Consider the following 15,146-nt stretch of genomic DNA (forward strand, 5'->3'; position numbering starts at 1 on the left):
TTTTAAGTACAGGCCTTATATATGTATCAGTGAGGATATCTGATTTTTCTGTGAGTGCATTGCAAACAAGGGCAACCGGCACAGTTGACAGGCTACGCTCTGTAGCAGCTAAATCTCGCGAGATTTGGATGGCACCCCCTTGCCCCTCCCTGTGCCGTCATTGGTCCCTGCTGTGCTTCTGACTGAGCATGTGTGTGTACCGCTTAGCAGTCAGCATTTAGAGATGGCCGCTGAAAAGCAAAACGAAGCTAAAGTTTCCCCCATGGATGAAAATAAAGAAAATTTGCCGGACGGTGGACTTGGACTGGAAAGTATCCTTCACAACACGAGATGTATAGCGGCGGTGTTTCCTTTGCTCTAGCGAATCTGTGTCAGGCTCACAAGCTAGTGTTAGCCTGCTAGCTAACGCTGTTAGAGGATAACATTAGCTAGCGTTATTAGGCTACGTGTCATAGTGAAGCAGGCAATCAGTGGCAGACGCGAAAAGCACATTTATTTGGCTTTTCCCAAACTTTTTTCATGTCTAAGGAGGTTAAAACAACTAAGAATGGAAATGCTAATGTGTGATGCTAGAGACAAGTTGATTTGTTCACTTGTAACTGTTCTAACGTCTGAGCCTCAGTTGCAGCTACGTTGACGCTGTGCAACGTATCACAGCGCATTCAGACTTTCTGGGTCTGTACATCAGGTGTTAACATGATGACTGCCATATTCATACATGAATATGAATGACAAATATTCGCCCGGAGTAGCATATGTCTAATGATGTAGATACGGTTGTCCCTTAACAATTATTCGCAGTTTTGCAGATAATCAAGGAGTCCCAGCAGCAGCATGGCCTCAGGCACGGAGACTACCAGAGATACAGGTGAGTTATATGCAGGCACACATCACCTGTAAAACTGCACTTACTGGACCATAGTTGCAGACAAGTCTGTGTGTTGTATAGCTGTTCAGGAAAGTGTATAGTTTTCCATCACAAGACCGTCATCTGTCTATTCATTTTTTGTGTGAATTGATATTTAACATTATGTCTTCCCCAATTTCCTGTATGAAGAACACATTTTTGTTTAATACATGGAGAAAAAGCTGTATGCACGGACACTTCTGCTGCCATATGGTTTGCATGAGACTGTGTTGGGGTACAATTTGTACAATATGATGCAATGAAATACATCAGCTTCACCATAAAGTCTACCTTAAGAAGTTCATAATGTAGAGTTTTGTCCACAGACAAATCTTGGAGGAGAATAATAGATGTTCCTTCAAAGATTTAGGATGATAGTTATTTAAAGAAAACACTGGAACTATATTAGTGAAAATTACTTGACTTTATGGCTGTCATGTTTATTGTGTGGAAACCAAGATGAAAATTACATGTAAGCATTATTTACTGTAATATAACCATCTTTGTGTAACTGTATCCAGGGGCTACTGCTCCCGCAGACTGCGTCGCCTGCGCAAGACTCTTGGCTTCAGGATGGGCAACCGACACAAGTTCATTGGCAAGAAGATAACTGTGGAAATAGTTTCTGACAGCAGGTGAGAAATGGATTGTCTGAGCCGGACAATCATGAGCAGTTAACTGTCTGACGTTACGGAAGAGCTTCATAAACAGTAAATACTGGATAGATTTGAGTGAGTAAACCAGACCTTAAGATAAATTAAGATATATAAGATAATATGTCAACTTTGGATGGGAATTCAGTTATTAAACATGTCCACTAAAAATGGTAAAAATATGTTCAAACATCTGATGCAAAGTCCTCCTCCTCTTCAGGTATCTGTTGCTGGTTTTGATGGAGGCAGAGCGTGCATGGAGTTATGCCATGCAGCTGAAGCAGGAGGCCAACACAGAGCCACGTAAGCGCTTCCACCTGCTTGCACGACTACGCAAGGCTGCCAAGCACAGCGAGAAGCTTGAGAAACTCTGTGAAAGCCCCCGTGTCGATGCCAAGACCAAACTTGAGGCGCAGGTACGCAGAACAGTCACCCTCAGCCCCCTTTTAGAGACGCCGTCTAGTTGTACAGAAGGGAAGATGGGTATACTGTAAATGGGATTGCTGCCTAAAAAGTCCAAAACTCTTCTAAACCATTTTCACATGACTAACGGTGTTAATGCAGAGTTTATTATTTAAAACTGTGTAACACGAATGGGGGAAAAAAAAAGTATTGGCTAATGTATTTTGTTTCAGGCCTACACTGCATACCTGACTGGTATGGTGGAGTTTGAACTGCAGGAGTGGAAGCGTGCCATGGAGGCCTTCAACAAGTGCAAGTGAGTTTAGCATCAGTTCCTGAATATGTTGGCTGATCATGTAGATGTGTGTTTTGTCATGTATCAATTTTTATGACTTACAAATTTAAAACAACCCTATTTTTGTGTTGTCAGGACCATTTATGAGAAGTTGGCCAGTGCTTTCACTGAGGAGATGGCAGTTCTGTACCGGCAGCGTGTGGATGAGATATCACCCAACATCCGCTACTGTGCTTACAACATCGGTGAGCAATGCATGCAGTCATGCTACCAGTGGGGGAAAACTGATCCTCCTCAACATAATTTACAGCTATCATAGACTCATTTAGGGATCCTTAGATATTGTTACTGAATTTTTTTTCTCTGATTTCAGGTGACCAGAACGCCATCAATGACCTAATGCAGATGAGACTAACTGGTGGTGGAGGAGGCATGATGGCTGAGAAACTAGAGGTGAACATATAGCTGGACAGTAGCTAATGTGCCTGAATCATCAATCATCTTTCATGTACTAATGATGTTTAATATCATATTGGTCTTCATAAAAAGTAAGCAGAACAAATTAGTGTGCAAATTGAAATAGAAATCTAAGCAAGATTGAACATTCATAGATGAAATCCAAAGACAGCTCTTTCCTTTCTTTTTGTTTGTTTTTTTTATATATATATAAAATCTGTTTCGTATGCTTTTGGTTTTTTTTTTTCTTTTCTCCTCAGGCCCTGATCACTCAGGCAAGAACCAAGCAGGCAGCCACCATGAGTGAGGTGGAGTGGCGAGGGCGGACGGTGCCCGTCAAGATCGACAAGGCCCGCATCTTCTTGTTGGGTCTGGCAGACAACGAGGCGGCTATCGCTCAGGTCAGTTTTTTTTCCCCAAGTTTCTCCTTTGTTGTGGACAAAAACAAACCGCACTGCCCTCAATGTGAAGCCCTTGTTGTTTGCAGTTCTTAGTTTCATTACATACCAGTGCTCAAAAATACATGCTGGAGTGTCCCTGTGGCCTAAAGCTCAAATTATACTTTTTGCGTGCCTGCAGTTTCAAGGGTCCCCATGATGTAAATTTCAGTGCATTACAATAATTCAGCCCAATATATATGAATGAGGATGATATTTTTCCTGCAAACTGTGGCCTCAAAAATGCTTCATTCTTGCTTACATAGCAATAGTGTAATCCAGGGTCCTGCATGGGTCCAGTTTCGGATAGATCCACACATTTCACCAGCAAAACTCAGTACCAGAACCACCCATTACTCGCAATTATGTCCAAGTTAAGTCTGGACCAGCCAAGACCCCAACCATGATTAAAGACACAAGCTACACAGTCACTCACTTTAAAGTGCTTCTTTTTTTTTTTCTTTTTTCTTTTTTTTTAAACTTCCACAAGTGGAACATGTAGAAACATGAAATCCAGTTATTGTTAACCGGGGACTATTTAGCAGAATTAATGACCAACTACACTCACCGGCCACTTTATTAGGTACACCTTGCTAGCACCGGTTTGGACCCCCTTTTGCCTTCAGAACTGCCTTAATCCTCCATGGAATAGATTCAACAAGGTACTGGAAACATTCCTCTGAGAGTTTGGTCCATATTGACATGATAGCATCACACAGTTGCTGCAGATTTGTCGGCTGCACATCCATGATGCGAATTTCCCGTTCCACCACATCCCAAAGGTGCTCTATTGGATTGATATCTGGTGACTGTGGAGGCCATTTGAGTACAGTGAACTCATTGTCATGTTCAAGAAACCATTTGAGATGATTTGAGCTTTATGACATGGTGCGTTGTCCTGCTGGAAGTAGCCATCAGAAGATGGGTACACTGTGGTCATAAAGGGATGGACATGGTCAGCAACAATACTCAGGTAGGCTGTGGCATTGAAACGATGCTCAATTGGTACTAAGGGGCCCAAAGTGTGCCAAGAAAATATCCCCCACACCATTACACCACCACCACCACCACCAGCCTGAATTGTTGATACAAGGCAGGATGGATCCATGCTTTCATGTTGTTGAAGCCAAATTCTGACCCTACCATCTGAATGCCGCAGCAGAAATCGAGACTCATCAGACCAGGCAACGTTTTCCAATCTTCTATTGACCAATTTTGGTGAGCCTGTGCGAATTGTAGCCTCAGTTTCCTGTTCTTAGCTGACAGGAGTGTCACGTGGTGTGGTCTTCTGCCGCTGTAGCCCATTTGCATACTCACTAGATATTTTCTCTTTTTCGGACCATTCTCTGTAAACCCTAGAGATAGTTGTGCGTGAAAATCCCAGTAAATCAGCAGTTTCTGAAATACTCAGACCAGCCCGTCTGACACCAACAACCATGCCGCGTTCAAAGTCACTTAAATCACCTTTCTTCCCCATTCTGATGCTCGGTTTGAACTGCAGCAGATCGTCTTAACCATGTCTACATGCCTAAATGCATTGAGTTGCTGCCATGTGATTGGCTGATTAGAAATTTGCGTTAACAAGCAGTTGGACAGGTGTACCTAATAAAGTGGCCGGTGAGTGTATGTTGTTATTCACTTTTCTCAATCCAGCTCTGAGCCAGTTCACTGAATCCATCACCACACACAGGTTCAAACGATCTGATGTCCCGGCACACAAATTTTATCACTTACTAAGTTGAGATGTTTCCTCAGCGAAAATATGCCTAGCTTGCTAGCATCACTGTCAGATCAATGACATCCTATTATTTGCAGGATGTGAATTTAGGGATCAAACGTTGTGTCATAGGCTTCCACAATAAAAAATAATTTGCTCGTGGCTGATTAGACTTGATAGTTTCTGATTTAGATGTTACAATTCAATCATTTTCGTTTCTGATTTCTTCCAAAAACAAAAACTTCTTACCTGCTGCCCACCTGCATTTAGTTCATTTTTACTAGTGAATATACACAAATAGATTTTTTTTTTTTCACCCATTGCACGATGTTTTGTGGGTTGTGTGGTGGGGAACCCAGGCTGGTCCAAGACTCTGGTGTAATTTAATTTATCGGCTTATTCCACATCAGAATCCAAACCGGTGCAGCCATCACAAATTATGCATCAACCCCAGCACTGTAACTTGATGGCAGTATTTTATTTGTTGTCCTGAATCAGAAAATGCACCCTGAAAGCTCCATCCCTGTGCCCATTTGAACTAGATGTCAATAAAGATAAATGCAGTACCCTATTAAAACCCTGCTTTGTTCTGATTTTCGTGGTTAAGGCCCTTGATCCTCATTTCCTCATAGTTTCATGTGGTACTCCATGTGCTTAACTACTCTTGCAGAGGGGCATACTCTTCTGAAGTCCCAAGTCTGAGCAGAACGCCTCTTCCTTAAAACAGTTCATGTAGTTCCTTAAATTTTCAGGAGGTGTCACTCTCATCTTTACAGTCCCCTCACAACCACCACAGCGTATTCCTTGTGCTTTCATAACCCTGAAAGCTCAGCACACCCAGCAGACACACCTGCCACACCCACAGCCACTCAAGTCTCTGGCATGCAGCCCCTATCATGGCTAGACTGCATTCTGTGCATTTCAGCCCACACATGAATACATGACTACACCCAGCAGGTCTCTGTGGACAGACTAGTGTTGTAATCAATAAACACATTTTAAGTTTTAAATGTCCCCTTTTGGGCTCAACTGTAGTGCTACTGACCATTTTTAAGCTAATGGTGGCTGTGAACTGAATGTGTGGGAAGTCACTTTGAGGCTGACATTAATATTTGTTGTTTTTCTTGATACAAAATAATGTGACATCCTCATCAACTATACTTGTGAGTGGTAGAGTGACTGTTAGATTTAGCAGGCTTGTCCTGAATTATACAATAGAGAGTCTGAGTATGTCGCATTATCAGCTTAAAGGGGAACTATTTTTGCTGTCAAAGTGACTGAGTACAACAGTTTTTGAAACTGATCAAGTATTGAGCAAGAGCAGACCTGTCAGACAACATTATGGATAGGACCGTACAGCAAGGTGGTCATCAACTACTGCCACAAATATTAAATCTCGTCAATAATCACAGGAGATACAACATATGATGTCACTCAGTTCCCATGATCTGTTCTCATCAAAAGCTCTTACATACAACTAGAAAAGGGTTACCCTATGTGTGTGTTTGTGTGTGGTGGGGGGCCAGATTCCTTGAATCCTTGATGCTGTTTAACTGCAGGAACAACATAACTGCTTTCTTGCAGGGATGGCAAGAGTCTCCAAAACACCTTACTTTATGTAATATGGCATAACATGGAAAATGATTGTTTAAACAAACATGTGTCTGCTCTGTTAAAGTACGTCCACTCTTTTGATTGTGGTCGAGCATTGGAATATACAGCCATGTTTCTTTCTGCCTCCTGCTTCTGCTGCTTTAGCCCCACCCCCTCCAATTGCAGTGTTGAAATCACTTATGATAACTTTGGCTTAACGACAACTACCCACAGTTCTCCAGCTGCATATCTGCTGTAGATGCATTTCCTCCACTATGTTACTTCACCCTGCTAAAACCACAGAAGAACGATTTGTCTACAAAGACACGTATGATTGACTAGGGATTTTGATGGTCGACTCTTTGGTATTTTTCCACCTGGGCCCTAGAAATGGACAATTTTTTTTTGTTTGTTTGTTTCTGCTTCCTATAGCCCGTTGTCCTAACAAAGTATCACTCAAGGGGAAGTCTCACTCTGAGGTCTCATGAGAGGCGACTTGTTGCTTGTTTGTTGAATTCAGCTAGATATTCAGGCCTGGCATCTGTTTCTGTACTCCAACACAACTAACTCTTCCCAGCAGTCCTTTTGCCAACTCTCACTCACGTTTCCTCTGGGGCTGGACCCAAATAGTCAACTATTGAACAGGTATTTGCTGTTCAATAATGGGATACGGATATTCTTTTTCTATTTTTCTCTCTCTAGTCATTCTGGAGTGAAAAATATTCTGGCTCTACACACTGTTTTCCACTGCTGCTTCTCTCTTCTCTCTGCTCTCACTCCTCTCATGATTTGGTGAATTCAGATTTTATCTCGACCATCCAGAGTTAGAGATTGTTGGAGCAGTGACAAGTTTTTGTCAAGTTTGAATAAATTTGTTTGTTGATGCTAAAATGACCGTTTCTTTGAATGGAGTCTGGTGGCTTTGGCGAAAGTCTTACTCTTTAACAAAAAGGTCTATCACTGTAGGGATCCTTTCCATTATGTTTTCAGACACTTAGAATGACAATCTGAGCGTGTCAGTGGCAACAACAAACACTTTTCATGGATTGCATTGACGGTGCAGAAACGCCCTGAGGGATTACATTGAAGCCTGTTTCATGGCTGCTGTCTGCAGCGCTTTCAATCAATATTGGACCACTTTCAAACATTGCTGTCCCCATTGGTCACTTAGACCCAAAACAAGAGAGTCCAAGTTGAAAAATACCAAAGTTTTTCATTTTTAACTCTTCTGTGTGTTCCACCTGATACCCGGCTTTTTTGCCCTCTTGGCAAAGGAAACAACATATTGGGCCATACTTCGTTCCCAGTCGAGGAACTCCGTCTACTCCTCCCTCCTCTAATCAGTTCATTCTTTCAGCCCTCCCACTGAACAACAGAGAGATGCTCGACAGGTTGGGCCGGTCTTGTTGGGTGTTGCTAGGGTGTTGGCAAGAGTGTGTGTATTAGAGCAGTCTTATGACCTGGCTATTATAAATTATCACTACAAGGAATTTTCTCGTAACATTCCTCCACTGTGTTGCTGCCTAAAAGGTTTTCAATGTCAATAATACGGTCCACAAAGGTGGTAAAATACTTAAATGTGAATTTAAAACAAAAACAAAACTGACGATAATGTCAATAACTGCTTACATTTACCCATATCCAACATGGCCTCTTTGTTAAAATATGAACATAATATGTCCTGTCAGCATCTGAGGATGTTGTAGTAACAGAGTGAGCAACACTGGCCTATTGTGTGAGTGTGTTGTTGATAGAAAGGTGAGGTGAAGAGCAGTCCTGTCATTCACAAAGATTTGAACCCTGAAACTCCAGAGTATCTAATTGCTGATGGGTTGTGTACAGGAATGTATCAGCAGCCTGCCAGGCCACATACCTACGTCTCTCCCCCAGTTTGCCTCAGACACATCACTGCTTAAACTTGTGCTCTTTCTATCAAGCTACGACGTCTTCCAAATGGATGGTGTGTTTGTGTTGGCATGATTGACTTTTATTAGTCCAAGTGCAGCTTTAATCAGGTGGAAAACAATTATGAGTGTCTGCCTGACTTCAGATATTGAAGGCAGTGTATCTTTGTAGAGTTTTTATGTTTATCCTTTTATATTTTTAAGATACTTTTGGTGGATCCAAATAATAATGGTTTTTAACAGGCTACAGTTCAGGTTTAGGTTGCTGTGTCCTCTTGTCAAGTTGTGTAAAGAGCTCTTTAAACTCTGTTTAAACAAAGTCTTTCCCTCCCAAATTCCTCTCAACGTGAAACCCTTTGACATGGTGTCATGACTTACCTTTCTTCCTTGTAGTTTCCTTAACTTTTAATTTTATTGCACCAAGACTCGAGCGTTGGTGCTAAAAATCATGACTTTTGCTACTTTATGTGGATGAATAAAAGTGCTTATACAGACCTACAGTTTTTTTGGTTTTGTTTTTCTTGTCTTTTTTTTGTCTGCAGTCGTGATCTTATACTGATGCACAAACCTACTAGCACTGCTGGTCGCACACCATCACTTCCTGCTTGCCCTTGATAATAAATGCATTTAACTGTGAAAGCAATATTATTCTTTTGCTGAGTAGCAGGAAGTGATATCCAGGTATGGTTATCATTAAATAATTACTGTATGTAACCCCCCCCCCCAAAAAAAAAGGATAGTGTATGAAGGTCTCCAGTTACAGCTAGCCTCATGTTTACAATGATCTTAATTAGTTCCACAAACAGAGTTAGGATTTTAAATGTAGTAGTTGGGATTATTCACTATTCCACTATAGATCATAATTAGTGTTCCTGTTCTGCAGGCATCTAACGAGGAGACCAAAGAGCATCTATATGAGACCCTGCTGGCCGAATGCAGAGACACCATCCAGGCTGTGAGAGAGGAACTCAAGAGTGAGGCGGTAAGATGCACCAGGTTAAAAAAAGTTGACATGAGTTTTTATTTAGAGCTAGATGTTTTCTGACGGCTCAAAGTCATCAGGTTGATTTATATCTCACTAACGGTAAGTAAATGTGGAAAAAAAATTTCTTGTAAATGTCGCTCACCTTTGTAGAAGCAGCGAGAGAGGAGCTCCGATGCTGACAGTGGAAAGGTGTCCAACCTGCAGTTCCTGCACAGGTAAACTGGAAACATAGAGTTCATTCAAGACATTTACTTGTGCTTGTAAATGCCAGGATCAGACTTAACATATTTATGTCTTTGGAGATGGACACAGACTGGACAGATCAGGCATTCATAGTCTACAGCTCCAGCGAATAATTATTTTCATTAGTGAGTAGACATGCATTACTGAAATTAAATTACTGATTATCAAAAATATTTGCAGTTAATTTTTTTGGTGTGCTTGGGCAGACTAATCTCGATGCAGGACAAATTTCAGGGAATGTGTGAAGCATGTCGTTATTTTTAACAGATCTTTGCAGTGTAAAAATTATTAGGGTTTGATCATCGATGGCTAGCTAGTTGTGCCACAAAGAATAAGTTGTATGTGAGTCAACAGCATTTTCTTTTATGCAGAATATAAGTAATGTAGCTTGTGACAAATATCCTGGTCTAGGCATAAGTAAGTCTTTCCACCTGCTGATATTTCTCCCTTACATCTATCCCTTTAATAAGTGGAATAAAAATGTGCTGTTGGTCCGCCCTCCCAGTTACCTGACCTACATCAAGCTGTGTACGCTGGTGAAGAGGAATGAGAGCATGGCCCATACTCTGCAGGCTAAACTAAAGGAACCTGAAGCCGACGAGAACAAGAGAGGACCCCGTCCACAGGACCTCATCCGCCTGTACGACATCATCCTGCAGGTACATATCTGGCCATTAAGTAAACTGTATGCATGACAAAGTTGTTTGAAAATAAAGCGGGACAGAGATATGTTTCTAACCTCATAATGTGTCAAAACAAACGACACTGCCTCATTTTCCCATAATTAATCGTCTGTGATAGTTTTCAGTTTCTCTGCTTGTTTGTGTGTGCGTGTGTTGTGATGTCAGCAGTGAAGGGATGCCCACTTACTGTTGTTTGACAGTCTGTCACATCCTCTCACACTGTAACTCACTGTCTGTGTCCCACCTATCACCTCCCTGACCTTCCTCTTGTTTGTCTGACTCTCCAGAGTCTGGCTGAGCTCTCCACCCTGCAGGGTCTGGAGGACGACCACACCTTCCAGAAGGAGGTGTCCCTCAAGACCCTGGTGTACAAGGCCTACAGGTCAGCTATTTGTGGTTTGGACTTTTTGTCTTTGCATACATGTATTCTTAATGTGGTCCTTCCCCGTCTACCTCTCTCAGGTGTTTCTTCATAGCCCAGTCTTATGTGCTGGTGAAGAAGTGGAGTGAGGCATTGGTGCTGTATGAGAGGGTGCTGAAGTATGCCAAGGAGGTCCAGTCTAAGGCCAAGAGCCTCAACAACAGCCTCAAGGTTGGTGCTATAAAAACACACCCAAGTACCACAATAAATAAATAAATAAATAAAAAGAGACACACAATTAAGAGTCTTAGTGATCAACATCCGTAGTGGAACCATCACTGTTGTATATCTGCTTTCTGCAGGATCTCCCTGACGTTCAGGAGCTCATTGCTGAGGTTAACGCTGAAAAATACTCTCTCCAAGCTGCTGCCATCTTAGGTGAGAGCACCGTCATGAACTGACAGTTTTATGCAAGCTCAGTTGCTTTTATCTTATGACAACTTTTATTCCCGTAATATTCTGTTCTGCCTCAGTCTGTGTACAACCCTCAGGAAATATTTTTGTTTCAGACACTGATGAGACTGCTGAAGCTCCCTCTCAGCAGCAGGTGAAAGACAACACGGTAAGAGCACAGAATCGAGAGACACACCATACCAATATGCTAAATGTTGTCCTCGAAGGGGAAATTCATCATGGACTCTGAGCAGCTGTTGCAAGAGAAATCATCTTTTTTTAAAAAAAAAAAACATCCACTTTCTCCTTCTTGCAGCCCCTCTGCAACCGCCTGGAGACCTTCCGCCTCGACCCCGCCCTCGTAGGAAAGCAACCCAATCTGGTCCAGTTCCCTCCTGACTTCCAGCCAATCCCCTGCAAGCCCCTTTTCTTCGACCTTGCTCTCAACCATGTGGCCTTCCCACCCCTGGATGACAAGGTGGAGCAGAAGGGCAAGGGTGGTCTCACCGGTTACATCAAGGGCATCTTCGGTTTTGGCAGTTAAATCAGTCTCCAAGCTTTGCTCTCCACAGGAGGACCACCAGGCCCTCTGTTTACCACCAACAACCAGACTTGCGTCATTTGATAATTAGATTGATTTCAGTTATGTTTGATTTTTAGTGCCTAAGTGCAAGATGGGTCGAGTTTGCAGCTCTGTGGAAGGTAGAGTGAGTCTAATCTTCCAAGCAAGATAATGAATCAAGTCCACATGCCACCATCAGTAATAACACCAACCTGCGTGAGTTCCTAGAATAAGGCTCCCTGCTTAATTTGACATTAACTGGAGCTTTCTCTGTGGCTTTCATGTTTTAGAGGTTGCAATACCAAGGTTTTGATTCAAATTCAACAAAGTTGCCAATCTCACAGTCCTTTCACAGCAAACTCAGCCACTTGGGCACCACTAGGTTTTTGTCTTTTTCAGTGTTATGTAAGCGCCTTCATCTATTTCTCTTCTTCTTCTTTTTCTTTGTGTGAGAGATGTTTTCAGCATCGGCTCTCAAACATAAAATGTACAAAGTGCAGTTTTGCATCGGCACCTACGTCAGCTTTAAAAACAATGTGGCACTCATCAAACCATCAATATCCTGGGACAAACTGAAGCTGCATTATCAGCCGAGATAGTTTCAGAAGACTTCAGCCGTGTCCCACTTCTGCCCTTCACCCTTCTCTCTGCTCTCTCCTCCTTTTGAATGTGCAATAAGGCACCAATTTATGATTAAAAAAAACTCAGCCCACCACATCTTTCTCCTTAAACTGGATATGATTTGCTGTTGAAGCACAAGAAGAAATCCACCTCGACACTGTTTGTTGTCCGTCTTTTTTAAGTGGCGTCTGATGTGTCCATGTCATTTAAACAGTAATACAACCAAGACCTCTTCGAATGGAGGAAGACTGAACTGAGGAAAAAAAGTTATGGCAAGAACTGGTTTGAGCTTGAAAGTTGTAGGTGCGTTAACAGGACGATGAAAGACAAAGCCATGACTCGAAATGTTGTTTTTCTTCTTCCTCAAAAAAAATGCAGGATAGTTCAGTGTTTTAATTGGTCAACCATCAACTGCAGCTTATATGTTGTATGACATTTGACACTAAACTTGCCGTCTACATGGAAGCGCAAGCCTCGTTTTTAACACCCATCAATGCCTCACATTATCAGTGCACACAGGGTCTGCTGGCTGATGAGAGCACTGAAGTGGGAAATAATTGTAAGTTCCGCTCTTCAAACTAATTGATTCCTCTTTTTATTTGGACTTTTTCCATTTACATTTCAGCAGACTGACTGTTGTTGGACAGCAGTTTTCAGCAGCTTCTTATTCGCCTCACCACCACGCCTGTGTGTCCATCATGAGTCGGACTAAAATGTTTTCATCACCAGTGACATGTCTATGGATGTACTGTAATACTCAAGTAATCGTAATAACTTGTTTGCCAGCCATAATGTCCAAAGCAGCTCATTTTCTGTGACCCTTCAGGGACCTGGTTTCTGTTACTCGCCCACTCGTACAGCTAACTTTGGCTCACTCATATTTATCAGTGTCTTGGTTTTTTTTTTTTTTTTTTTTTCTTCCCCTCCCTCTCAGTGTTTTATGTAGGAAAAAATAAGATGGAAGTGCTGGAATAGTTCCAGCACTTTACAATTAGCCTGGAAGACAATTAGTCAATAGTGGAAAGAGAAGTGAAATGATGAGAATGTATCATTTGGTTTAATTTCCAGGCCTGTGATTAAAATATATTTACACCAAATGGTTTTCTTGATATTTGTTGTTCACTAGTTCTGTGGACATTCCAGTGACATTAATTAAAGGGTATTCATTCAGAGATACCCAAATACCGCGATGGAGGAGAAAAGGGCTTTTTTGTGAAGATTTAGTTAGAACAGTTACAAAATCAAACCCCATGTTTTACAGAATTAAAGAAGAAATTCCAAAGGAACTGAAGAGGTGTGACTATAGCGCCTCAGTCTTGAGCGTGGGTGTGTCAGAGTGCGTAGGATGCCTCAGCAGGGTGTGAGTGTGTTGAGGTTTACTTTGTGTAAATGCATTTTCATAAGAATGAGTAATTGTATAGGTTTGCTTGTTAAACACTTGCAGCGGTGCAATTACTTTTTACCTACATTTTAATGTCAAAGTCATAAATATACTTAATTAAGTGAATGAACTGTCTCCTTAACACACACACTCTACCTGATGTCTAATCTGCTGTCTGTCATCACTCTCCTATACACACATTCCTTTGTCACTGTAGAAACACACATACTCTCTGGATGGACTGAAGGTATTTGTGCCTCGATGAGGTGGAAATAAAAGATTATCTGCTGGAAGAAACCAGTGATGTGACAGTATCACTAATAGTGTTTGCACATTTCTATAAATCAGTGTATTTGCACATTGTCCCTCTTTTATTTTGTTGTGAGATGGAAAGATAGAAGACATGAAAGTAAATCTGTTCAAGGAAGAAAATGCATATTCGTCAAAAAGCAGATTCCCTCGGTGGGCTGGGTGTACACACAGCACAGGAGAAAAAAGCCCAAGGTACAATGCAAGCATCAAAGCTTTGTAAACCAGACAGCCGCACTGTGTCTGCTGTGTGCAGTTTAATGAGAGAGTGACACTCCCTCCCTGTCACGCTGCCTTTGTTGTTTCATGTGAGTTCAACTGGAATTTGGAGGCATGCAGATCATTCCCTGCCATGTTTACGTTGCCCTGCAAGCTATCAAACTGAACTTGTTACTGATGCCTTTCAATGCGCAGTCAGGTTTGACCCCCACCTACATCCCTTACCTTTTACCACCTCCGGCCGTTTCTATCTATACGTATGACTTGTCGTGATGTTCTGTTTTCTCTGCAGCCACGCAAGCAGTGTGGCTCTCTGGATGGGAACATCAGTCTGCTGGTCGGCTGATCAGTCCACCACTTTGGTCCACGCTGAAACACCTTAACAGTGAGGTGAATTGCCGTGAAATTTTGTACAGGCATTCATGGTCCTGACAGGATGAATCCCAATGATTTAGCTGATCCCCCACATTTTCTTCTATTAGTAAAATGTCTAAAAAAGTTATTTTGATTAAAGTGACTGAACCTGACTTTTCTTCTAGTGCCATCATCAAATCATAATTTTTTAACAATTTGTCCAATACTTTGTGTTAAGACTACCACTGTGGCTACATACAACCTCACAGGGCCGCTAGTGTGGCTGTAGACTCTGCCGGGGGCCCTGACTCAGAAAACATGGATCTGAATCAACAGTTAGTTGGTTTAATAGCTGATCTGGAGCTTTCGATCTTACCAACAGATTTAAAGCCAACATGAGTAAGAAGTGCTTAAAGTGCTGAGAAAAAAAGTAAAATTTTGACATTTTTAATTACATGCTAATTATCCATCTGCTGATGAAGATCATGTTTTTTGTTCAGAAGCGCCAGTACAAATGGGCCTTGTGATAAGATTTTCTGGTCAACCATGTAATCATTGTTCTTGACATTATTAAAACAGGATCCTTATACAGGAGCCTCTCCTGGGCCTTG

The 15,146-nt window shown here is 41.9% G+C and overlaps 3 protein-coding genes across 3 annotated transcripts in view; 2 read left to right on the forward strand and 1 right to left on the reverse strand.

Moving 5' to 3' along the window:
- The window catches only part of LOC121604362 (histone H3-like), a 610,603-nt gene that overhangs the window by 270,233 nt on the left and 325,224 nt on the right, over positions 1 to 15,146 (forward strand). The window lies entirely within an intron of this gene.
- Positions 1 to 15,146, reverse strand: part of zgc:163040 (uncharacterized protein LOC100038789 homolog) — a 408,070-nt gene that overhangs the window by 37,852 nt on the left and 355,072 nt on the right. The gene's annotated exons all lie outside the window — the stretch shown is intronic.
- srp68 (signal recognition particle 68) lies at positions 185 to 13,973 on the forward strand. The gene is made up of 16 exons (XM_041933838.1): positions 185 to 311; positions 802 to 868; positions 1,429 to 1,542; positions 1,781 to 1,976; positions 2,196 to 2,278; positions 2,393 to 2,502; positions 2,631 to 2,710; positions 2,974 to 3,114; positions 9,248 to 9,346; positions 9,500 to 9,564; positions 10,098 to 10,251; positions 10,563 to 10,657; positions 10,738 to 10,867; positions 10,999 to 11,074; positions 11,206 to 11,258; positions 11,406 to 13,973. The coding sequence occupies exons 1-16, from the start codon at positions 224 to 226 to the stop codon at positions 11,631 to 11,633; spliced, it is 1,779 nt and encodes a 592-aa protein (XP_041789772.1). The 5' UTR covers positions 185 to 223; the 3' UTR covers positions 11,634 to 13,973.

This window comes from Chelmon rostratus, chromosome 3 (genome assembly GCF_017976325.1).
Source record: "Chelmon rostratus isolate fCheRos1 chromosome 3, fCheRos1.pri, whole genome shotgun sequence".
NCBI classification, from domain to species: domain Eukaryota; kingdom Metazoa; phylum Chordata; class Actinopteri; order Chaetodontiformes; family Chaetodontidae; genus Chelmon; species Chelmon rostratus.